The 22,662-nt window shown below is 53.0% G+C and overlaps 7 protein-coding genes across 7 annotated transcripts; 3 read left to right on the forward strand and 4 right to left on the reverse strand.

The window, feature by feature from the left end:
* Positions 1 to 25: 25 nt before the first annotated feature.
* AtWU_06204 (uncharacterized protein) lies at positions 26 to 417 on the reverse strand (the record flags this gene model as incomplete). Its single annotated transcript, XM_035501314.1, has 3 exons — positions 26 to 146; positions 216 to 273; positions 363 to 417. 3 exons carry the CDS (start codon positions 415 to 417, stop codon positions 26 to 28), a joined length of 234 nt encoding a protein of 77 aa, XP_035357207.1.
* A 418-nt stretch (positions 418 to 835) lies between these two features.
* AtWU_06205 (uncharacterized protein) lies at positions 836 to 7,957 on the forward strand (the record flags this gene model as incomplete). Its single annotated transcript, XM_035501315.1, has 1 exon — positions 836 to 7,957. The coding sequence occupies one exon, from the start codon at positions 836 to 838 to the stop codon at positions 7,955 to 7,957; it is 7,122 nt and encodes a 2,373-aa protein (XP_035357208.1).
* A 1,167-nt stretch (positions 7,958 to 9,124) lies between these two features.
* Positions 9,125 to 10,309, reverse strand: AtWU_06206 (DUF4050 domain-containing protein; the record flags this gene model as incomplete). The annotated part of the gene is made up of 1 exon (XM_035501316.1): positions 9,125 to 10,309. One exon carries the CDS (start codon positions 10,307 to 10,309, stop codon positions 9,125 to 9,127), a length of 1,185 nt encoding a protein of 394 aa, XP_035357209.1.
* A 676-nt stretch (positions 10,310 to 10,985) lies between these two features.
* Positions 10,986 to 13,865, reverse strand: AtWU_06207 (ATP-binding protein; the record flags this gene model as incomplete). The annotated part of the gene is made up of 1 exon (XM_035501317.1): positions 10,986 to 13,865. The coding sequence occupies one exon, from the start codon at positions 13,863 to 13,865 to the stop codon at positions 10,986 to 10,988; it is 2,880 nt and encodes a 959-aa protein (XP_035357210.1).
* Positions 13,866 to 16,231: 2,366 nt separating this feature from the next.
* On the forward strand, positions 16,232 to 18,749 carry AtWU_06208 (LIM domain-binding protein; the record flags this gene model as incomplete). The annotated part of the gene is made up of 5 exons (XM_035501318.1): positions 16,232 to 16,535; positions 16,665 to 17,479; positions 17,543 to 17,836; positions 17,895 to 18,164; positions 18,222 to 18,749. 5 exons carry the CDS (start codon positions 16,232 to 16,234, stop codon positions 18,747 to 18,749), a joined length of 2,211 nt encoding a protein of 736 aa, XP_035357211.1.
* A 781-nt stretch (positions 18,750 to 19,530) lies between these two features.
* On the forward strand, positions 19,531 to 20,493 carry AtWU_06209 (urease accessory protein UreG; the record flags this gene model as incomplete). Its single annotated transcript, XM_035501319.1, has 3 exons — positions 19,531 to 19,703; positions 19,755 to 19,853; positions 19,950 to 20,493. 3 exons carry the CDS (start codon positions 19,531 to 19,533, stop codon positions 20,491 to 20,493), a joined length of 816 nt encoding a protein of 271 aa, XP_035357212.1.
* A 412-nt stretch (positions 20,494 to 20,905) lies between these two features.
* On the reverse strand, positions 20,906 to 22,573 carry AtWU_06210 (WDR46/Utp7 family protein; the record flags this gene model as incomplete). The annotated part of the gene is made up of 2 exons (XM_035501320.1): positions 20,906 to 21,880; positions 21,941 to 22,573. 2 exons carry the CDS (start codon positions 22,571 to 22,573, stop codon positions 20,906 to 20,908), a joined length of 1,608 nt encoding a protein of 535 aa, XP_035357213.1.
* Between the last annotated feature and the right edge of the window lie 89 nt (positions 22,574 to 22,662).

Raw genomic sequence — 22,662 nt, forward strand, 5'->3', positions numbered from 1 at the left:
TTCAAGCGACTTATTCAGTTGTAAACTAGCTTTTTTGAGCCTCGGGGGTCTTCGCTTCGCTGGGTTGGGTCACCGGCTTGTTCGAATCCTTGTCTGAACTGGGAGTGGGAGTGGGAGCGATCTTTTGGTCTTGCGCCGGCGGAGTCCTATCGGTGAAGCATTCCAGTCAGCAGGGAACGGCATGCAAAAGAGATGACTTGGTAGGTGGGCCTTACTGAGGACCCGTCTTCTCCGACTGCAATTCTCGCAACGCAGGCTGGAAGGTATAGTATCCTGCAGACCCGGAAAACGTAACAATTAGCAAGCTGATGGCAATCACATGCTCATATGAATGAGCGAGTGTGGAAATTCCCAATACTTACCAGTCCAGACACCCATGCCAATGGCCATAAGGGCCGGAATCCAATTGCGACTCATGATGCAGACTATCCAGTGGCTGCTGGGGAAGTTTTAATGCGGGAGATTGAGCTAGCAATGGATGCCGTAGCGTCGATTGAAAGAGCTCGCCGGGCCAAGCTCCGGCCGGACCGCCCGCCGGGCAATCGCCAAATTTGCGCCAGCCCATCCGCCGTTTAAGCCCCATCGCGTCCTCCCCACATTTTCGACGCGTCGCATCGACCAGCAACCAACTGCGTCAATTAACCCGCTCGACTTTCACTACTAACCCCGGTGGATCTGGATCCCTGGCACGACCCCCGACTGACTGGTCAGATTCTTGTGCAATTTTTCGTTCGCCTCCGTTCCCATAGATTATCGTGCGCAGTATTTCGGGCCCTGCCGCCGTTACGAGGTGATGAATATCTAGGGAGATGGGCCATCCGCGCCTAGGATACAAATGGAATCATGGCGGGCGCGAGGGTTCGTACCGGACTCGGACTCGGAGGACGGACTCGACAGCCAGGAGACAGGAGACTTGAATCATGCTGTCGAAGATTCAGTCGCGGATATCGGTTCTGCAGTTGCAGTAGTTGTGGAGGGTACTACTGCCCTGGATCGAAAGGATGAAGCTCAACCTGAGGTGCAGGCAAATGCCCCTCAGGACAGCAATGTCGAATATGGCCGTCCTGTGACTCTTTCAAAGAATCTAAATAGTGCCTCCGGGCCAACAGATCAGCATGATGGGAGTAACAAAGCCGTGGAAGAATTGTCTGCGATTTCCGAGCACAAGGAGATACCTCGTGCTGAGGAGACTATTGATGATTCTCACAGGCCTACACAATCTCTAGAAACACCCAGCAATCGGTCAAAGTCTGTCGAAGAGGACGACAAATCCGAGGAATCGTTGCATGGACTCTCTAAAGACGAGGAAACTCCTCGTGCCGAGAAGAAGATTGACGACTTTCGCCTGCCTACGAACTCTCCAGAAAAAGCTAATGCCAGACCGACAACAGCTGATGAGGAACTGTTGCCTGGAGTCGCTGAGGATGAGGAGACCCCCCGTGCAAAGGAAAAAGACGACTTTCAGCTCCCTGCGCAACCCTCAAACGCAACTAATGGTTGCGCACCGCCTACCCCACGAGCCAAGGAGCACGATAGTATCTGGGATTTCCCAAGTTCAGAAGACGAATTGCAATTCGACTACCGACCGTCAAGGAGACCGCTTCATGTCTACTCAAAGAATAAGCTCGACAGCCAACCGCGGCAAGATCAGGAGAACAATGACTTGTCGACTCCTTCATCCCCCCTATCGTCATTGGACTCAATTCAATTTGACGAGGATGACCAAGGCGGCCAGGAGCAACCAGAACAACCGGAGCGACCAACGAACAACTTCCCCGAGGATTTGCTGCCTCCACTCGATCTCCCAGAGGAAATACTGCGGGAAATGTCACCGCCGGCGCGAAGATCATTACGAGAACGCAAAGCCATTCAATTGCATCCTTACATGTTGGAGGACGCCAAGTATCGGACCATGATGCGCGCACGAGGCGTCAAGCCTGTACGGGTGGCTCAGCCGGGATTGGCTCAGCCTACAGGCGATGAGAGCCAAGGCAAGGAATACGTTGACACCGCCGAGCCCATGTCTGATAGCTTTGGAGCAGAGTTTGAGTTTCAACCCTCATCACCAATAGAGACTCGTCCTGCAGAAAAAAGGTTGTCTAGAAACTCCCCGGAACCTGCGCTACAACATGGTTCTCCACAATTGGGCCACTCTCCAGCTGGGGTGCTAGACCGGCAACCGAAAAGGCGCAAATTGTCCAGGCCTCATCACGAGCACCGATCTCACACGCGAAATCTGCAACAGCCAAGTGTAGTAATCGTGAATTCATCTCCCGTGCGTCAAAATAATGCTTCGATCTTCGGTGTCCCAAGCCCACCCCGTTCGGAGGAGAATGCTACTTCTTCGCCCGCTACAGCACCTTCCAACGTTTTTCGGTTCCCTCGTGGCTATACACCACCATCGGTGACTACCAACACAAAATCAGGACATGGAGATACGGCTCAAGAGGACAATGGGATGGACTGGTCTGGAGGCGAAGAGGATGGCGACCCTGTTGAAGCTCATCTGGAAGCGAATCCTACGCAGTCAAACTCTGAAGCCGAGGATGCAAGCGCGGTTGAGAGCGAGAACGAGGACTTTGATGTCAGACTGTATCAGCGTCGAATTAAAGGGGTCTTACCGGCGTCGTGGCTGAGATTAGACCAGAAACAACAAGAAGGACGCTTAAGTGCTACGCAGCGACAGCGCGAAAGGATGCATTTCAGAACGGAAAATGCAAAGGGCGTTGCACGTAAAATAACCAAAAGTAACAGTACGACAATAGCACCAGGCTCGGACACAAAGCTTTCCTCGCTGAGACAGCTTGCTGATCCGGATTCTGGCGATGAGGATGAAGCTAAAGACGGGGACGACACGGCCAATTCGCGGCAACTACTAGCTAACCTTGGACTTGAGCCATTCGATGATAATGAATTCGGGGAGGACATCCCGGAAGACAATCGGATTGATTACATGCTCCCACCTGCACCTCGTGCCGCCTCGACCAAGACCCGGCAGCCAGGAAAGAAACGACCTACGTCGCAGGGTAATAGCATACGCTCTGCTCATGCGCCTAAACGCCCTCGGATGAAGAGACAGACAAGGCTTACAGACCCTGCTTATGGGTCTAGAAAGCAGAAGAGATCTACGCCCAGCATGCCTAGAATTGGTATTCTTGACGCACCAGATGTTGCCTCTAGGTCCCGTGGTGAGCAACCGCTCTTTCTTAGGATCGCCGCAAGAGAAGCACGCTCTCGTCAGGACAAAGGGAGACGAAGTCCCACACGGAAAGTTTTCAACTTCAGTTCGCGTGTGGATACGGAGGACGCCAACAAGTCGTTGCACGATTGGCAAGAAGGACGGCTTCGACAAAAGAAATTGCCTCCGTCTCGGCCCAAGACCAAGGTAGCCGGACGGCAACCGCTGGCTGTTCTTTCTTCGAACCGGCCAGCCAGGTCTCAGGGAAGAGCTACCGAAGGAGCGAGTGAGAGCCGTAGGATGGATTCTTCGTCAGCTCCCCCATCCAGAGCGGACAGTACAGCCGATGAGCACGCCACTAATACTGAACGTCGCGTTCCTGGTCAAGTAGCTAAGACAGCTGTTAACCCTAGCAGGCTGATGCAACCAGAGCAACGGTCTAACAAATGGATTGTTCGAAGAAATCTGGCCATTACTTCGTTGACAAGGCAAGACCCGCGGCCAGCAATGCTTGAGGTAGCAAACCCTCGTGGCAAGCCTGCATCACCGTTGTCGTTTCAGAGGTCTCTTTCCTTGATCAATCGGAACTATCGGCATAAAGGCCTACCTAAAGCACGCCAGAGTAATTTGGTCTTAGATCGCTTCATCTCAAGCCGCAGCTCATCTCCTGCTACTGCTGGCGCCCAGACTACTGGTACGAGTCAGCCTACGAATAAACCGGACGCCCGACCGCCAGGGGCGCGTCCACAAGCTCAGCGCCAATTGAAGAAGCGGCCGCCGAAGCGGCTGGCAGTCAATGACAACCAATATCAACAACATTTGATTCTGGAGTCAACGGATCCAGAACCTTTCCTACAGAGTGGGGACTTGCCTATAGATAGCTCATCCGATGCGCTTCATGGGTTCAAGCCTTCATATAGCGTGGCCTTCAGCATATTTCCCTTGTCTACTGGCACATTCTTCCACCAAACCACTTTCCTCGGAAGTGGGAAGTTTGCGCACTCGCTTGAGTTTCTTAAGCGAGATCTTGACAAAGATGCTGGTTTCCTCTCGTTTAAGACTGGGGATAGAACCTATCGTTGGGGTTCTTGGAATGACGCGGTGTCTTCGGAAATAGGTTTGGTCTTGGACAGCATGATTGAACTGATTGAGAAGAGCGACGCCGGGCTGACTGAAGGGCCGGAGAATGCTGAGAAGGGTTATTGTAGCCTATACAAGTACTTGGTCAAGTATGTCACGGACACGCTCTCCTTCATCGACCCCATCGACAGGATAGGATTCGTGAGACGGGCTCTGAGCCTTGTCTGCAAGCTCAATGATACTCTGACAACTCTGGTCCCAAAATCTGAGCGCGAGATAGGGTACTTGGCAACGATATGCTCGTACAATTCTGTATTTACGTACCAAATTCTTCAGATTTCCGGGCATGATCTTGTTGATGATGCGCTTACCCAGGAGGCGTTGAACGCGTTGACGCGGGCTGCCCAACAAACTATCACACTTGTCACAGCCCCATTGGGACAGAGCAGTATCCGCAAACTGTTAGCAAACATCGAGTCTCCTGAAAAGCGTGACGCAGGAATTCAGAGCGACCATCTTGTTGCCGAAGCCTATGTTATTGTCCGACACATCCTTCGCGGTACAGATAGACTAAAAGGATGTTTTGAGGAGCTTCTGACGAAAGCCTACTCGAGTCAAGATAATGACTTGGTGAACCTAACAGATATCAGCCGGCTAGAGCGGGTGTGGCACTGTGTGTTCACCACCTTGCCTTTGGATGAGCTCGATGCTTCTGGCATTGCTCGGATAGGGTCGCGCTTTTGGGAGGCCCATGGGAACTGGGCCATTATCAAGACACTGCTCCGTCCAGTACTTGATCGCTACGATGCTACGTCCATAACACAGCCAATCTCATACTACAAGTACTGTAGAACTTTGTTCCACAGATGCTTCTACCTCATTAATGGCTGGGGCTGGAGAGACTGCAAGCCAATACTTGACACTCTCTACGATTTCTTCGCGAAGAATACCCTGTATAACCTGAAGCATGAGGAGGGTTACAGGTCCCCTGCTTTTCTCGACGAACTCGACCAGAGACCTTCCTTAGAAGTGCAGCCAGACGACCCGTGTTTTCACGTTCTGCTGAAGATCATTGCGAGTGGCCTGCGCTACCTGGCTAGGATCTATGACCAAAAGAAAGTTCGCAACTTTGCATGGCGCCTGCTTCCAAATCATGGCCGCGTTTATCCCAAAGAGAAGCCAATACGTCAGGAGGACCTGGATGCATTGAGGAACCACCATGATCTCCTGTGTACATTGTATTACGCTGTTCCTGACGGGTGCCGGCCTCGCCTTCAGACAATCAGAGACCTTGTTCACCCAGCCAGCTCCCATCGTGAGACATGCAACATCAGTATTCGCTCCTGGGCTAGGCTAGTCCGCTTCAAACTCTCGACAGATGAAGCTGTTACTGGTCTTGAACCTTTTTCTGACTGGCACAGTTATTTTGTTTCCGAACTGTTGAAGCAGCATGCGCTTGCGCGCCACGAGGTTGAATCACAGAACACTGCGGGCAGCAGATTCTCCGATCAGTTAGTTGAGAGAACGATTGCACAGAACCAACGGCAGATCGAGTCCTTGCTGAAGACCGCGCTCAGCGGCCTGAATACTGCCATCCGCTCAGCACCAACACTGCAGCACGCCCATAAGCTTATCTTGGGAGCGCCTATTAAAGCACTCCTTGGTCTCTTCAACGCCCGGATTGCTCGTGTCAATACCACTGTCTCTGAGACGCTCCAAGTGATTGTCACTTACGTTCAGAAATGTGATCCTCCGGCAGCTGAAAAAGCAAGTGCCCCTGTGGCAGTTGATGAAGACAGCCAAGAGTATGGGGACTGGGCGGACATTGCGGCTGCATATGATGAGTCTCCAGTGATAAGTCCAGAAATCGAAATTGTGGGAACTGTCCTTCATCCCGCCGTGTTCCGGCTTATATCGAACTGCTTTGGAGAGGACTACTGTCCTGAAGATGCAATCCTGCTTAATGTTGTGGAGTGTTGGACGTCTATCGCGCAGACTCTGGTCAAACATGGATTACGACACTGGGACAGCTACCTTAGCCCCTACAACGGCGACTCCTGGACATCACTCCGATTAACGATGCAGACGAGAAAGTTCACGCCTCTCTTCTTGGCAAGCAGCATTGAGAGAGACTCACGGTTTGCAGTAGATTGCAAAGTCCAAGTGATCGGGATGTGGGTGTCAAGTTTGGTAGAGCGAGTTTCGATGCTGAAATACCAACATCGCCTAACAGAAGCTTTGCTGAACCAAGTGGTGACAGATCCGATATTGCAGAATCTGCCCTTTGCCAAGGACCGGAAAGAAGGAAGATATCTGATCACTCTAGAGGATCTAAGCCACCGCCGCGTTTCTCTGATATCCAGTGTCCTCTCCAACATGCGAGCGCATTTGCAATTACTGGAGGATGTGGAAGCCCGGGAGCTCTCCACTACTAAGCAAGAGTACCGGGAGATCATTCAAAACATGATGTCCGCTATGAAGGCAAACTATCTGGAACTGGGCAACGGTGCAGCCAGCGTCCAGGGCGCTTACGTGGATTTTGTCCATCGCATCGTCGCCTTCCTGCAGCAGCACAGTCGAGACATCTGCCCCATCGACCCATTCTTCACAGATCCCGCGTCGTTCCCTCTACCTTCTGGCGACCCGACGTATATCGTGGCCCGGTTAAAGAGCTACGAGCCGAAACTTGCCTCGGAGAAAGTAGCAAAGACGCTCATCATGTTCATTCAGAGTGTTTCTGAGCGAGCGGCGATCGATGGGCAGCAGGATTACCTCGTCAACCAGCTACACGCATCCATGGCAGACACCTATGAGGGTGGTCTTCCCGACAAGCCAACTCTGAGGGCGACCTTGTTGCAGGCAGTGTTCCCAGCCTATCTCGAGGCGTCCTTCAGCAACCCAGCATGCTGGATTCTAAGCCGGCCCATCATCCAGACCATCACGCTCGTCTTTCAGGATCTCTTGTTCAACATGGATACCACAGACTCCGCCTGCGTGGCATCCCTCGTGAACATCATCCACTCCGTCTTCCAAGCATCACACACCGCCCTCCTGTCCATAACGAGCAATGCCACCATGCTGAACGACCCTGCCGTAGCAATCAGCGCCGCTGCCTTCATTAAGATGATCACAGCCGCCTTGCCAATCATCGACTATATAGACCGAGCAACCGACATGGATCAAAGAATCCTCGCTCAGATACACGCCTTCCAACACTATGTCACCTTCGCCACAAGCCATCTCAACCAACCCCTCTCAACCACAGACCTATACGATATACCCCAGTCCACCGAAGCCTTCAGCGCAGGAGACTCCCTCTCATCTATAGTCACGAACCCGCCCTTCTTCCCTGATCTGCAGCGTTCCGCAGCACGAGAGCTGCACCTCTACCTCAACGAGAGCTGGTCCCGCCATCAAAAGAAATTCTACTTTACCAGACGCGGTGCGCACCAGCCCCAGGAAATCAGCATTCAGCCTTCTGTCGCTGCAGAACTCGAACAGTCTTCGCAGAAGATCCTCGCCCCTGTTGTTCAAGAGTTCCTGGATGTGATGAGAGGACTTGATCTTGGTTTAGATGGCGACGATGTTGATCGCGCTGAGGAGTCTCTGTTTGCAGCTCAGCATCCAGATCAACCGTCTGAGTCTGCGAATGCGAATACGATATATACTCTCGACCTTGTCGATGTTATTGGATACTGAATGGTTAAGGACATGATGACCTTACTGGCATGATATTGATATTATTATTGATAGTGATCTTGTACGATACTCCACTTGCTCTAGATGATGAATTATATAATCGAATGATGAATTGATACTATAGACCAGTATAGACAGTTCATTACCATAGGGATACATATAGCTTGCATACTCATTAATAACAAGCAAAGCAATGGAATACATTACTAAATGGAGATTTACCTCGAAAGAGTAGAGTGTCACGTATATACCTGATCGAGGTTCGCTTGTTTGATGCACAGAATCAGATCAATGATCCTAGTAAGATATCTGTATAGTTTGAACTATGGTCCTAGACATGGATATTTTGAGTTATGAAACAGTAGAGAAGATAAAGGCAAACTAAACCGATCCAGTCCAAAGACTTTTCCATTCAATTATTACCACCATTCCATTTCATTCCATCCATACTTACTACCACCAGCTGTACTCATTCATAAACCAAACAAGCAGAACCCATTAAGCAATCTGCCAAGCAAAGTTTGCAGCATGCAATTTCTTCTCGAAATCAAATATCCCAAATCTCAAGGCCTAAAATAACATACACACTCCATTGCATCTTCGTTCGACTCATGACATTTATAAGTAGACATCAAAATGTAACTAATTGCCTTGTGGCTGGTATGGTCCAGCAGACAAACGAACAGGTAGTTAGTTAGTTGGGATAGCATATAATTATGCATCTCGGAGTAGTCATTTAGAGGGAGAACATAGCCATAGGGATGACATAGCAAGTGGCGAAGATGCAGCGAGAAGAAAAAGCAAAAGCATATGTTAGAATATAAATGCTGAGGGAGAGAGTTAGTTAGGAAACAGTAGAGAAGAGACTAAGTAGGTCCAAACAGTGCCAGCAGCCAATATGCATGACAAATTAATTATGCACGCCCGTGCATATGTGTGTGTGGGTGCGCGTGGGACGCATGCATGCATGTGAGCGTCCATTTGATAAGTCATGAGAAGTTCCCCCCCAAACCAATACCCGAACCCAAAGTTATCAATGATAGCCTGGTTTAGCTCAGCTTAGCTTATTTACAGCAAATCAAGACAAAATCATCAAAGTCATCGTCATAATAGCGAGGCGAGGGTGAATATAGAATAGAAAGTAAGTGAGGTAAAGTAGGCTAGCAACTATTGGTTCACACCTCCTTCAGCATTTCCTTCATTCTGCTGACTGCTTGATCCTCTCCGGTGGAAAGGATGATGCGGATGGAAGCCTGAGAAGTGGAAGACCTTGCGCACGGCGCTGGCTACACCCGAGCGCCGTTTGGACTCGGGTGACGAGGGCGGCTTATCCGCAGGTTCCTCGGGTTTGGGCCGCACCGTCGCGGTGTCTTGGAGCACGATCGAGGAGGGTTTCGGGGGCCATTGACCGTCCGATTTCCAGCCTTGAACCATGGCCTTGGTAACATCTGCGAGGTTGATCGGCACTGTGGGAGTAAGACCCTGGATGACGACTTTGGAGTAGATGGATGGGTACATCGCTGGGGTGATGGAGGCGCGGATGGGGTTGTCATTGGAGATGAGGGACGAGACGACAGGGATGAAAGGGTCTTCGCTGGTTGATTGCTGATGCGCGGAGTCAGGTTGACTCAACCCGGTATCTGCGGAGGAAGAAGACTCTCCACCCTGATTCTCGTCCTCCCCCGCGGGGGGAGGCGGGGGTGGTTGTTCTGCTGCCGTGGAGGGTTCTTCGCCGCGAGATGGCGGCCGTGGGAGCGCGCTGTCATTTTCGGCGATGCTGAGAGAAGCTTCAGTTCGCAGGGCGAGGTCGTTTTGGGAATTGGCCGACGAAGCGGAGAGGGGAGGGGTGGCCACGGTAGTAGCAGCAGGCACGGACGCATTATGTGGAGGCTGTTGTTCCGAGGATGATGTCGTAGGTGTAACAGCCTGCTGGGTCCTTGCTTCTCTTGCTCGAATCGCGTCCCTTGAGAGAGCTCCAGACCACGCATCCCGGCGCTCTACCCATGTCCGGAGGCCTGGGTTCCATTGCATTTCCTCCTCCATCTGGCGGCGCCGTTTGCGCCTCCGCTCGGAGTCGTCACTGAGCGGGGTTCCGAGCGGGCTGGCGAGCTCAGAGGCATTGTGACCACCAACAGGGCTGATGGCGGGCGAAGGCTGAGGTTCTAGCTCGGAGCCGGAGCTGTCATATTCGCGTTGACGCCAACGTAGGACATCTTGGTTGGGGGTGGGAGGAGATGAGAATGAAGGAACGCCAGGCTCGGAGGAGAGTTCAAAGACCCAGTCGTTTCGGACGATCTCGCGAACATAGCGCTTCGCATCTCGGATGGCGGCATCGCGGGCCTCGGTTGCCATCGTGAGGGGATTTGCCAGAGGGGCAGCCAGAGGTTAGAAGATAGGCGCGGGGATTTTTTTGGTCGCGTGCGGAGGAGGAAAAGAGGGCCTGCAGAGATTCTGCAGGATGGGATAGCAGTTAGCCGCCAAGAAGGAAGAATAGAAGCGAGGGACTGAAACTGAAACGATGGTGGCGGGTGGAGAATAAGAGGAGAAAGAGAAGTTGGCGAACGAAGAGAAGAAAGAAGGTTGGCTGATCCAAGGAGAGCTGCCGCCTCGTCGATGTCATTCAAGTTACTGTTGCATCTTCCTCTTTGGAATTTTTTAGTCTTTCTTCCCCGCAGAATTAATTCACACTGCTACCGCAACCGATTTAATCCATTCATTCCATCATCCCAATTCATGGATCGTCTCCTGTTGTATTGAGAGTTAATATTATCTATCGGTTACAATATCAATTGGAATCGTGTCCTGCTGCGGTATTGTATTGATACATTGTGGTTCGTTGTCGCTAATCAGTTCGTAGTATACAAGCCCAGTTCCTGCCCTTGCGTGCCATTCCAATCCCAGCCCAAATTCAAAACAGACCTACACAAACGCGAAAGAATATCAAGTTTATCTATGTGACATAAGAAACATCCAAGCAATCCATTTCTATTGAACCCCCAATTGCTTAACGCTGTACAATTGAACCAGTTCAGGTCCGGACGCGCGCCGCATCCACGCTAGTTGCCGACTCGTCCACGCCCGCCGGCATGAAGCCCCAACCAGGCGCCTTCTTGCGTCGGCCCTTGCGGTCGCCGTACTGCTCGTCGAACTTGCGAATTGCAGAGAGTGATGACATGTCCTCGCTGATCGATGCGCTAATCTCCTCCATACCACGCTCGAAGTGCTTCCAGGTCAAGGTGCGTCGCGCGGGATACTGGTACGGTTCTTCGCCTTGGTGCTGCGCTGCCAGGTCGTTCTCTTCCCGGACACAAGCCAAAGCGGCCGCAACGGAAAGGTTCTTGAGGTCGGATCCGGAATAAAGAGGCGTGCGACGAGCCAGCTCGGCCAAATCAACCGAGCTGTCCAGGGTTTCCTCCTTCAGATGAATCTTCAAGATGGCCAGGCGATCCTGTTCGATCGGAAGATCCACCAATAGTCGCCGGGGGAGACGCCGGAGAACCGCATCGTCGAGATCAAATGGTCGGTTCGTGGCAACCATGATAAAGGCGGACATGTCGTTCATCCCGTCCCATTCCCGCAGAAATTGGTTAATAAGTTCCCGGTGTGACGTTCGGCTGCTGGCTCCAGTGCGAGAACAGAAGATGGCATCGGCCTCGTCGATGAACACGACGCAGGGGCTCAGCTTCTTAGCCAGCGTGAAGATGGCCTTGACGTTCTTCTCGCCCTCGCCAACGTACATATCGTAGACTTCAGACCCACTGACTTCCAAGACGGTGGCACCGCTTTCACGAGCGACGGCTTTCGCCAGGAGGGTTTTACCCGTACCTGGAGGCCCGTAGAGCAACAAACCAGGGATCTTGTCAGTCGCCAGGACACCGTAGGTGAACGCTTCGGGTCGGATCAGAGAAAGAGAGGTCAGAGTCTTCAATGCATCGATGGTTTCAGGTGGCACATGAACATCAGAGAATGTAGTGCGAATGCTCTTGGCATCCACGACTCCGTTCAATAGTTTTTTCTCGTGTGAGTTGCACGTTTTCCGCAAGGAGCCTAACAAGCGCTCCCGGTCGTTTCCTGTCTCGGTAGCCTTCGGTTTGGGCGTTTTCTCGTGCAGCCAGTCGTTTTTGACACGCTCAGTCTTCTGCATCATCTCAAGTCCCCGCCGAATGTGATCATAACCGAAAGCTTCATCTGCTCCTAGAGAACCAAGTGCCAGAGTTGTAGCCCAGTGAACCTGGCTGTACGGCCAGTACCGCTCATCGAGGCCACTTTCCTTCACAAGGGACGCATCCAAAGGCCAGGCGCGATCACGGTAAATGTCGTCCTTGAGCGCCGAAGGGCTATCGGCGAGCCGCGTTCGGAGCAGATCTTGGACGTGGCGAATGTTGATATCGAGAGTGCGCGTCTTGCGGTCTTCCGCGAATACGCGCTCTGCCACCTCAGACTTCATGGCGGGTGTGATGACCAGCATCTGGGAGAATTGATCGTCAAAGGCGTTTTGCATGAGCTTGGCCGCATCCGAATCAGGTGCAGCTTCCTGTGCCGATGTACCAATAAAGAGGACTCGGGAACCGGCCTTTCTCTTCTCCTCTATAGCCTTCTGTAACAGAGTGATGAACTTGGAGCCCTCGCGGGTGGTCTGGATGTCCCCATAATCCTGTACTTGCACGATGATATCTCGCTCCACGGCGGGACTGCGACCTTCCGCCACTTCGTGCGCAGCAGAGTCTTCTCCTTCAGTCGCTGCTGGCAACACCGGCTTCGACGGCTTGCCGGGCGACGAAAGGAGCTCTCGAACAAGTCGAAGTCGCCTGTCTTCTGCGCGATTCACAGCACTCTGTGATGAAGAGCCACCTATCTGGTCCGCTGGCGCGTTGAACGAGGCCACCAACGACTTCAGGCCCATTAGGTTGGGAAGCGCAATATCTCCCGAGTCACGAGTGCTCTCAATAGTTATAAATTTGGGACGCAAACCCGACCGGAGACTGCGTGGTGTGTCAATGTCGTCCTCGGCTTCCCCATCACCCATGCCGTCGTCTTGCCAGGTATCAGAGAGAGAAGGCCGATATACCTCGTAACCAAGGGATCTGATGGGCGATGTTGTACCGATGTCCGCCAAATCCTGTTCGCTGCATAGCTGGGCAATGTCCTGCGCGTTGAGTGTAACCAAATCCGCCCCCAGCTCTTGGGCCAGCCTCTTCACCACCGCATCCAAGAACAGAATACCATCGGTACCCGGGTACTGAAGAACAAGATGCGATTTGCGCGCGGAGGGCTCTTGGGCGTACTTGGCTGGCGGTAGCCGCAACCCGGCTCGGGCAGAGGCGCACAGCTCTTCCCACAGCGCTTCCGTCAAAGCATACCGATCCTCCGGAGTATCAGATCCCTCAGGCACAGGCGGCTCTTCTCCACTACCGCCCCGTCCTAGCTGTTGTGTGGCCTCCTCCTTCTCCGGTTCAATTTCCGTCGGCCGTATCTTCACATGCTGTAGTAATTTGACGTCACCGTCTCCTTTTCCATCATTGACCACCGTGTTTCGCTCGTAGAACCAGTCAGGAACAGTGGCAACCGGAGCAGTCCACTCCTTTGCCGGTCGTCTGTTCCGTAAAGCTCTGCGAACTGCCGAACCGTAGGGTTTCGCGTCTTTCTTGTCCAATCGATCTGCGGAAGGTGTTGCAACGGAAGCATCACGGCTAGCTAATGTGGGTTCTGCATTGTGAGTAGGGATATCACCGGGGACATTCCCCGTTGTCGAATCCCGAGCATTATGAGGATCCGAAGGAGTGGACGACAGCCATGGTTGCGAAAGATGGAATCGACGCGATTGCGAGACAACGGCGGCGGGATAGCGGCGATGCGCGATGAATCGGCAGGGTCGTGCTACAGACCGAAGGAACCTGCCTTGGTGCATTGACGAATACATCCGGGGCCAACAATGCCGCCGGAACTGAATAATCGAATTACTGCTGACGCTGCAGGGAACAAAGCGTCTGCATCAGCGTGGGTGCAAGTTGGATTCAGGGCAGCAAGACTTTCATCTTGCCTTTCTGGACTGTTCCTTGCGGGTCGGCTCTCCTTTGTCAGCGCGCCGAACTGTAGTATCACGTGACTGACAATGGGCTGGTGGCTGCTGCAAGTGCAAAGAGACCCAGTGGATCAGGCAGAGAGGATTTAAGCTTGATTGCCGTGATCTAACCACCTGGGAAGGCCAACAAACGTAGGTGTCAACTCGACATAATGCATCATCCAGGTCGACGCTGCTTCGCTCAGCTGCACCGTTTCCTTTCAAGAGAACTACTGCGGCTTACGGAAAGTATAATGCAACGAATACCCAATCTACGGTGAACAAGAAAACAAGAAGTGGAATGATCCAGGAATGAATGATTTTATTATTCCCAGTTTGTCCTAAATGTGAATCTGCACGGAATGGCGCCAGCCAGAGCAGATGATCGACACCGAAGCAAAGCCTGATGCAACCGGATTCCTGTACCCTACCACTCATGCTGGTTTGACAAGAGAATCGACGTCAGAGTGTGAAAAATAATATTAACAGTCCTAAATTAAAAGTCTTGGTAAATGTCAGCCAATACTCCCATGACATAGGATGAATGACAACGAGGCACAAAAATAATGCAGTAATGTTTTTTCTCAGACAAAGTATACTGGCAAGTAGCAGACCAACCGGGAAAGGAAGGTCCGAACTATCTCCTCATGGACGATTCAGAGGATAAAGAAGAAAAGAAGGTTTTGTCATCTTCGAAAAGGGGATGGAGGGGGGAAAGGACAATTGCAAGAAAGAAAATGAGGAATTGAGACTAACCTTGTGACAACTGGAAGTGTTGCAGCACAACCTGATGTGTTAGTGTAGTGGTCTGATGTATCAGTCTCAGTATGCATTTATACTGCGAAAAGCTACTACTGGGCATAGGATTGACGCGTGGCGTATCCAGACCAGAACCAAGAAGATTGTAGATGCACAGGATCAAAATGCAATTCTGGGAAAAACCAAAAAAGCAGCCTGGCAAGAGTGTTGAGCCATGGAGAGGCGAATGCTGAAGAGAAGGAAGAAGAAAAACCAAATCGCGACCGAAAATAATAAAAGCAGCCCACGCGCAAGAATATTATTCCGGTTTCCACGTGATGCCGGCTTACCCGAAAGAGGCATAGCGAGCAAGTCGCGGTGGGTGGCCATCGTCGAGAATGGACCAATCACGGATGAGAAAAGAAAAGCCTCAGCAGGCCGGAGGAAGGAAGAAGATCTCGCCATGGGTCTGGTCTGTCTGTCTGTCTCTCTCTCGCTCTCTCACTTGGGTTCCGACTGACTTTCTGAGTGAGTGAGTAAGTGTTGTCCCGGCTGTACTCTCTCTCGCTGGCTCGTCCCTTTCCCTGCCTTAGTATCTTCTGCTTCCCGTACGGTTCCTGTTCTCCTTCCCTCTCTCTCTACCTCGCTCTTTTTTTTCTTTCCTCTTCTCTTCCTCTTAACCCCCATCATTCCTCTCCCGCCTCCTCCATATTTTCCTCCTTTCCCCCCTCTTCCCGCTTCTGGGCTGCTAGTTCTGTTGCGCGTGGTAAGTGTCTTTGGGTACCACTTTAATCACTCTTCCCGCGAGGTTCGGTCCAGCACGCCCCGTTCGTTATCGAGCGATTGAACTGGCGATCGCGACAGGCGCCCGTCTCGCTTTTCGTTGGCCCCTAGCCCCTCCACACCTCCCGGCCTCCCTAATCCCATCACTACCAACTTTACTAGTCTACTCTACTTTCACTGCCCAGCACCCCCATCATTCCATTTCCTCACTGCTGTCTCTCACCACCACCAACTCCCCGTTCCCGATCATCCACCTAACCTCCCCCAGCCTCCTTCTAAATCGTTCCCTCCCACTAACATTGGAGGTGTAGGATCTTCTCCTCCCTCCCGATCTGGTGGGCACAGGTGATTAGGCCGGTCCGATCCATGCTCCAGATCTCGTGTGGTCCTGGGTGATACCGACGCAGGCTCAATCGCCCCGTCAGCTGCGTCTTGGCCTCCGCTCCGACACTAAAAGCGGCCTGTTGTGCCTCCACGTCAAGCGCGCTCCTCGAGTCCGACGCCCGCCCTCTGCGTGCCGGATAGTCGACACGACGGTCTTTTGCCTTTCTCGCTCGACGTCTCTCTTTTTTGACCTCCCAATCTACCTTCCTTGTGCTATATAGTCGTGCTCCCTATTCTTTACCCCCTCCTTCCCGTCTCTCACCGACTTTGAGGAGTCCCGTTATCGGCGACTTCGTAACCACGACATGATGATGGCGCAAACGTTTCCTGCCCATCAAGGCATCCCACAGCATCCCGGTTTGCCTCCAGGTCATCCAATGGCTCCCGGTCAACATCCCAATGCTCATCCCGGTGCTGGCATGGTCCAGCAGATGCATCCCGGAGTGTCGGCACCAGGAGGTCCTCAGGTTAGTCAAGGCGGACCGGTGATGGGTGGGATGCCTCCGGGCGCTGGCACAACTGGTCCGGGGAGTGCTGCACAGGCTCATGCCCTCTCGCATCTTGGCCCTGCTCAAGCGCACATGTTCCAGCAGCCGCATTTTGCACAACAGTGTATGTTTCCCAGAGTCTTTTTCCAGGGCGACCCCCTTTCCGTCGTCGTCCTGCACAGTTTATTCTCATTGCTTTTTTCCCCCGTCTGTGCCGTGTCTTTTCTCGCGTGCTAACCTATTCATCACTTAGTTGCCAACAACCCTCAACTCCTGCAGCAGCACCAGCAGCAGCAATATCTCAGGCAGCGTATGATGCTTCAGCATCAACAGCAACAGCAGCAGCAGCAGCACGGCGGGTTACCAGTGCAGCTACCGAACGGGGCACCCGCCCTCAATGCAGCTCAGATCGCTGCCATGCAGGCGAATCCTGCCATGCGCCCGGTTAATTTGCAAATGCAACTTCAACAAATGCCCCATGGACAGCCGCAAAATCTTCAGCAGCAACAACAATTTTTTGCCATGCAGCAAGCCCAGCAACAAGCGCACCAGGCTCAGATCCAACAGGCGGCTGCCGCAGGGCAGCCCGGCCAGCAGACCCCCCAGCAGCGTGCAGCGGCACAACCCCAGAATGTGCACGATGCCCAGAGTGTCACTCCTCAACCTCAGCCGGGACCGCCGCCACACCAGGGTAGTGCCACCCCTCAACCCAATCCTCCGCCGGTACCTACTTCACAACCACCGCAACAGCAGCCGGCAGCTCCTCAGCCGCAACCTACCCCCAATCCACCTCCGCAACAGCTGCCGCAGGCTCAGCAATCGGGCCAGCAACCACAAGCGCCGCAAGCTGCCCAAGCCCAACCTCAACCTCAACCTAACCAGCAGGGTCCACAGCAGGGTCAACAACAGCCACCGATGACTGCCCAGGAAGCCCAGATCAAGGCGCAACAGCAGCAAAATCCGACCGCCATGATGATGCAGCAGCAGCAGCAACAGCAACGGATGAACATGAAAGGCGCTGCCATCCTGCAGCTCAACTCCTTTGCCGAAAGCCTCAGCTACATCTCCGTATGTCAAACTGACAATTTCTGGCTCATCATGTCCTCCTGGCCGAGTACTAACTGTTAACAGGGCACTGAGAACGCGAGCACCGATTACAACCAATGGCACAATTTCGTGCTCAGATTCTATTCGCCGGGCGGTGTTCTAAGACATACCGTCTGTAACCCACAAGCAAATTCCTCCAAGCAGTTTGAGATTGCCACTCCTGCTTTGGCGCGCTATTACTTGACCCAGTGTACAAGTGGGATCAAGCATATACAGATGTTGGTTGATGGAGCGCGGGAGAGGGATTCGCCGAACGGAGGCCACATAGTGGAGAGTGCGAAGACTGCTTTCATCTATTGGTTCGCGAATGGAAGTCAGGTATGCATGCGCGGCCCTTGCCCTTTCTATTATACGCTGTTATATTGACGTGGACTAGCTTTTTGCGCGCGCCAACATGACGGCTCATTTCGATATGAACAACAAGATTGAGATGCTCGATATCGCGGTGCTGGACCACAACGAATACCTGCCTAGGAGTCAGCTACAGGCTCTGGAGCTGGCCGATCAACAGAAACAAAGTCCCAAGGTGTCCAAGAATATGGGTAAACGCGCCCAGGCCAAACAAGCACAACAGCCTGCATTTACCTTGCCCGAATCCATGGTTACTCCGAATGGCGTCCCTACGGCTGTGATGAGTTTCCTTGAGGTGAGACCTTCCACATGATCGCTATAAAAGTACTCTTCTGACACTCCTGTGCTATAGGTTGCGGAAACCATCTCTCACATGCAAGTCCTATTCCAATTCTCCCAGCAAAATCCCCACTTAACACCTTCCGAAGCCCTGCGGACTCTGGTGAACACGATGCAGGCGCCGCCTCCCAATGCAGCTTATACGCAGGGTCCCATGAACCCGGCCCTACAGCAAGGCCAGCCACGGGCTCCCAGTATGAGCATGCCTAACCAATTTGCATCTCCTGCCATGACTCATCTCGGCTTGCCGGGTGCTCAGGGCTCGCCTCATCTAACCGGCTCCGCGCATCCCAGTCCCGCCCAGAGTCACCTCGCAGGACCGCCGGGAATGGTTCCCCAGGGTCAAGTACAAGGCAATATGGCACAGGGGACCAGTGCAAGCGCAAGTCCCAATGTGGGCAACAAGCGCCGTCGGGCTAGCACCGTGAAGATGGAGAACGATGACAACGGCGGCGAGGTTAATGGGACAGCCGGCCAAGCTGCCCCTAAAGTGAAGGCCAGTCCTCGAGTAGGGGCCAAAAAGCAGAAGGGGGGTGGTTAAGTTGTCTACCTCGATCAGCCAGTAATATTGTCTGTCGCTGGTTTGGGTGTGCTCGTGTCTTCTCTTTTTCTACTTCTGAACTCTTTTCTCTTTCAGTCTCACTCGGCGGGAATATGGCGTACCTTTAGGATACCTATGTGCGAGGCTCTACTTCTGCGTTCCGAACCATCTGCGGGATTCCTGTTATATGTTGAACATAGCTGCCGATTGCGTTCCCCTTTGATGTCTCATGCGAAAGATGGAGATGCGTGTTATGTGGATTTGCGTTGGGCTTACTGATTTTGCCGTATTTCTTGACTGATGTCCCTATCTGCATGTGCTGTGCCGCGCGGGGATTGAGGTGCGGTTGACACATATCCTGAAGTTGAGCGTTGCAGGATTTTTGATATCCACGTTTTTATCATGGGCGATTGAAGTGCTCCGGCGTCCGGTTCTACCTCCCTGGAAATAATTCTGTGTTGATAGTTGCTGCCGTTTACTATTGTTACTACTGTACGTGTGGAAGAGCAATGCATTTCCTACTATTATTGCTACTACTATTTTTTTTTTCTCTCATTCTCGAATAATACGTGGTACCGAACATCCGACTACTAGTTTGGCGGGGACTCTCCACTAAATACTGCGCCTGGCATCGGCATCGGCAGTCTCCGGCCTGGGGCTCCCCTCCCAATCAATGTGAGTGACCCCTCCATCCACTACTACTTTCTTTCCTTCTCTCCCTCCCTCCACTTTCTCTTCTTTCTGTTCATACTTCATTTACCATCCCTCAAAACATCTCACCATGTCTCACTCCCACTCTCACGACAACGACGTCAGCCACTCCCACGATGACTTCGGTGGTCACGGCCACTCCCACGAGATCCTCGACGGTCCCGGTTCATACATAAACCGCGAGATGCCTCTCTCGGAGGAGCGTGACTGGAAGGACCGTGCCTTTACCATTGGCATTGGAGGGTAAGTTACCCTCACACCCATTTGCACCTTCCATCTAACTCATCCATGTAGTCCCGTCGGATCGGGCAAAACCGCCCTTATGCTGGCCCTCTGCCAGGCCCTCCGCGACGAGTACAACATCGCCGCCGTCACCAACGACATCTTCACCAGGTATACAACCCCCCCCCCCCCCCCAATTCCCCCCCCCCCCCCCACCTCAAATGCCCACAGTAATCAACAACTAACCCAATCCCCAACACAAAACAGAGAAGACGCCGAATTCCTCACCCGCCACAAAGCCCTCTCCCCGTCCCGCATCCGCGCCATCGAAACCGGCGGCTGCCCTCACGCCGCCGTCCGCGAAGACATCAGCGCCAACCTCCTGGCCCTGCAAACCCTGCACAGACAATTCCAGACCGACCTCCTCCTCATCGAATCCGGCGGCGACAACCTTGCCGCTAACTACAGTCGCGAGCTGGCTGACTTCATTATCTACGTGATTGATGTCGCTGGTGGTGATAAGGTGCCCCGCAAGGGTGGACCCGGTATCACGGGCTCGGATCTGCTGGTTGTGAACAAGATCGATCTGGCTGAGGCCGTCGGTGCGGACTTGGCTGTTATGGAGAGGGATGCGGCTAAGATGAGAGAGGGTGGACCGACGGTGTTTGCTGTGGTTAAGAGTGGGACGAGAGTTCAGGATATTGTTAATCTGATCTTGAGTGCTTGGAAGGCGAGCGGCGCGTATGAACATAGTTTGGCGAGGTGGAAGGCTGGTGCGAAGAGGGGGTCTGGGAGTGTGGATGATGCGTGATTTGGTTTAATGTTATTATTATTATTTATATAAAAGAATATTTCGGTTATTTATTTATTTGTTCGTTTGTTTCTTGTTCATTGGTGAAGAAGGTTGGCGGTCTATCGTGAAACTTTTGATTTGATATACATACATTCCCAACATGTCCGGTTTTTGTATCTCACCCCAACAAACGCCCTTATAATGCAGACAAACAGACCCACACCAGTTGCTCGAAAGAAGGATCGTGACACAGACGACAATAAAGATGGGGGGAGAGAGGGAAAGGAAACAGAAATCCTCTCGCGCGATGGTTAGATAGTTAAAGCAGGGTATCTGAAAGTCGTCCTCCAGCAGCAGCAGTAGCAGCAGAACGACAAGAAGAATACTAAACACAAGTGCAGTCGTCCTCGACAGAAGAAAAAGAAGAAGATTAAATCTCCTTCTTGGCGAATCTCGCCAGCGCGGGACCCAGATTCTCCCTCTCGGAGCGCAACTTCTCCTTGTGCCGAGCAGCATGCTCCTTGCGCAACATCTCGGCCTTGACGCGCTTGTCGTCGATGACATTGCGCCGACCCTTCTTGCGCAGATACTTGCGCAACGCACTGTTGCGACCACGACCACGGTTCTTGAGCTTCTCCATGGGGTCTTCGGGTCTGCGATCGAGATCGCGTTCCTCGCGGTTCTTCTTGTCGCTGATCGTGTTGAGCTTTCCGACGAAGTTGGGGTCCAGTGAAATCATCTCCGGTTGCAGCTTGTTCAGCAGACCGCGCACTTCGGCTTCCTGGCGCTGCTTGGTGTTCTCGTACGGGTTGGCCTCCAGAGCGTCGAAGTTGGGTTCACCGGCGCCGGGGACGATGATGCTGGCGAAGCCTTGGTCGTGGCCCACACCGAGAACATCTTCGAAGGGACACCAGCGCATGTTCTCGATGCGTTGGCCGTCGCCGCCCCAGGCCATGTAGGGACTCTGTACCTTGCCTTGGTCGGCGGCCGCGGCGTCGAAGAGACCCCGCCACACGCTGACTTGCGTGCCCCAGCCCACGGCTGTGAGATTCCGGTCGCTGATGGAGACGGAGGCACCGGGTTGGTAGCACGAGTAGCTGTGTACTTCGCGGAACATGCGGATGTCCCAGACGTTCATCTTTTGGTCTTGGCCAGTCGATACCATGTACCGGCCTTGGCGGTCAATAGCCATCGAGCGGACGGGGCCGCGGTGGACAAGGGCCTTCACGAGCGCAGTTTGTGAGTTGGGAGACCAGAGAGTCACTGTGCCGTTTTGGTGGCCGACGTGTAGGATGGCGTTCCATGGGTTCTGGGCGAGGGAGGTGGGAGCACCGAGGCGGGTGGGCAGCTCGGCGACCATTTGACCGGTTGAGGTGTCGGTGTATTTGAGGTAGCCGCTCATTTGCTATGAGGATATCGTTAGTATGAGTTCGGTGGTTATAGATTGGGAAGCAGGTGCACTCACAGCGCTCGCAAGAAGGAAGTGGTAGGGCAGGAATTCAAGGAAAAGAGGCTCGAGATGCTTGTTGAGACAGTGCAGTTCCACACCGGCATGGTCGTAGATATAGACGGACCTCTTCTGCGCCACGGCGAAGAACTGGTTATTGTGCAGCCACCGAGCATCGCGCACAGTCTCGTTCAACTGCAACTCGCATCCCAGCTTTCCATTCCGCCAGTCCATCGTCGCCACATGCCCTTTGCGCCCGGCCAACAGCAATTCGCGACCATTCCTTGTGTAATCCATCCGGTAGGGTCCCATATCGGTCAACTTGAGCTCGAATCCCTTCTTGGCTGTTTCGATGCCGACACTTTCGCGAATCTCATCCTGTCGAACTTTGTACGTCCTCTCCAGCTCTGCCTCGGGCTCGAGGAATCCGGCATCGTGCTCGAGCAAAATCTCCGCATCCTTGGCCTTCAGGGCGGCCTCCTTGTACTTGTCTTCCACGGCTTTGAGGTTGCTGCGCAGTTTCTTGTCGCGAACGCTGTGGGTGTGGATGGATTTACCCCGGCCGTAGGTCTTTTGCGCTTCCATCACTCTTTTGCTTTCTTTGCGCTTGTTGTCGGCCGGCGCAACGGCCGTCGTTGTTGGTCCCGCCATGGGGGTGATGTGTCGATAAGGAGATAAGTAAGATATGAGGGGATAGAAAGAAGTCCAATAAGAGAGCTCGTTTGAGTCGACAAATAATG

This window comes from Aspergillus tubingensis (genome assembly GCF_013340325.1).
Source record: "Aspergillus tubingensis WU-2223L DNA, scaffold_7, whole genome shotgun sequence".
Taxonomy (NCBI): domain Eukaryota; kingdom Fungi; phylum Ascomycota; class Eurotiomycetes; order Eurotiales; family Aspergillaceae; genus Aspergillus; species Aspergillus tubingensis.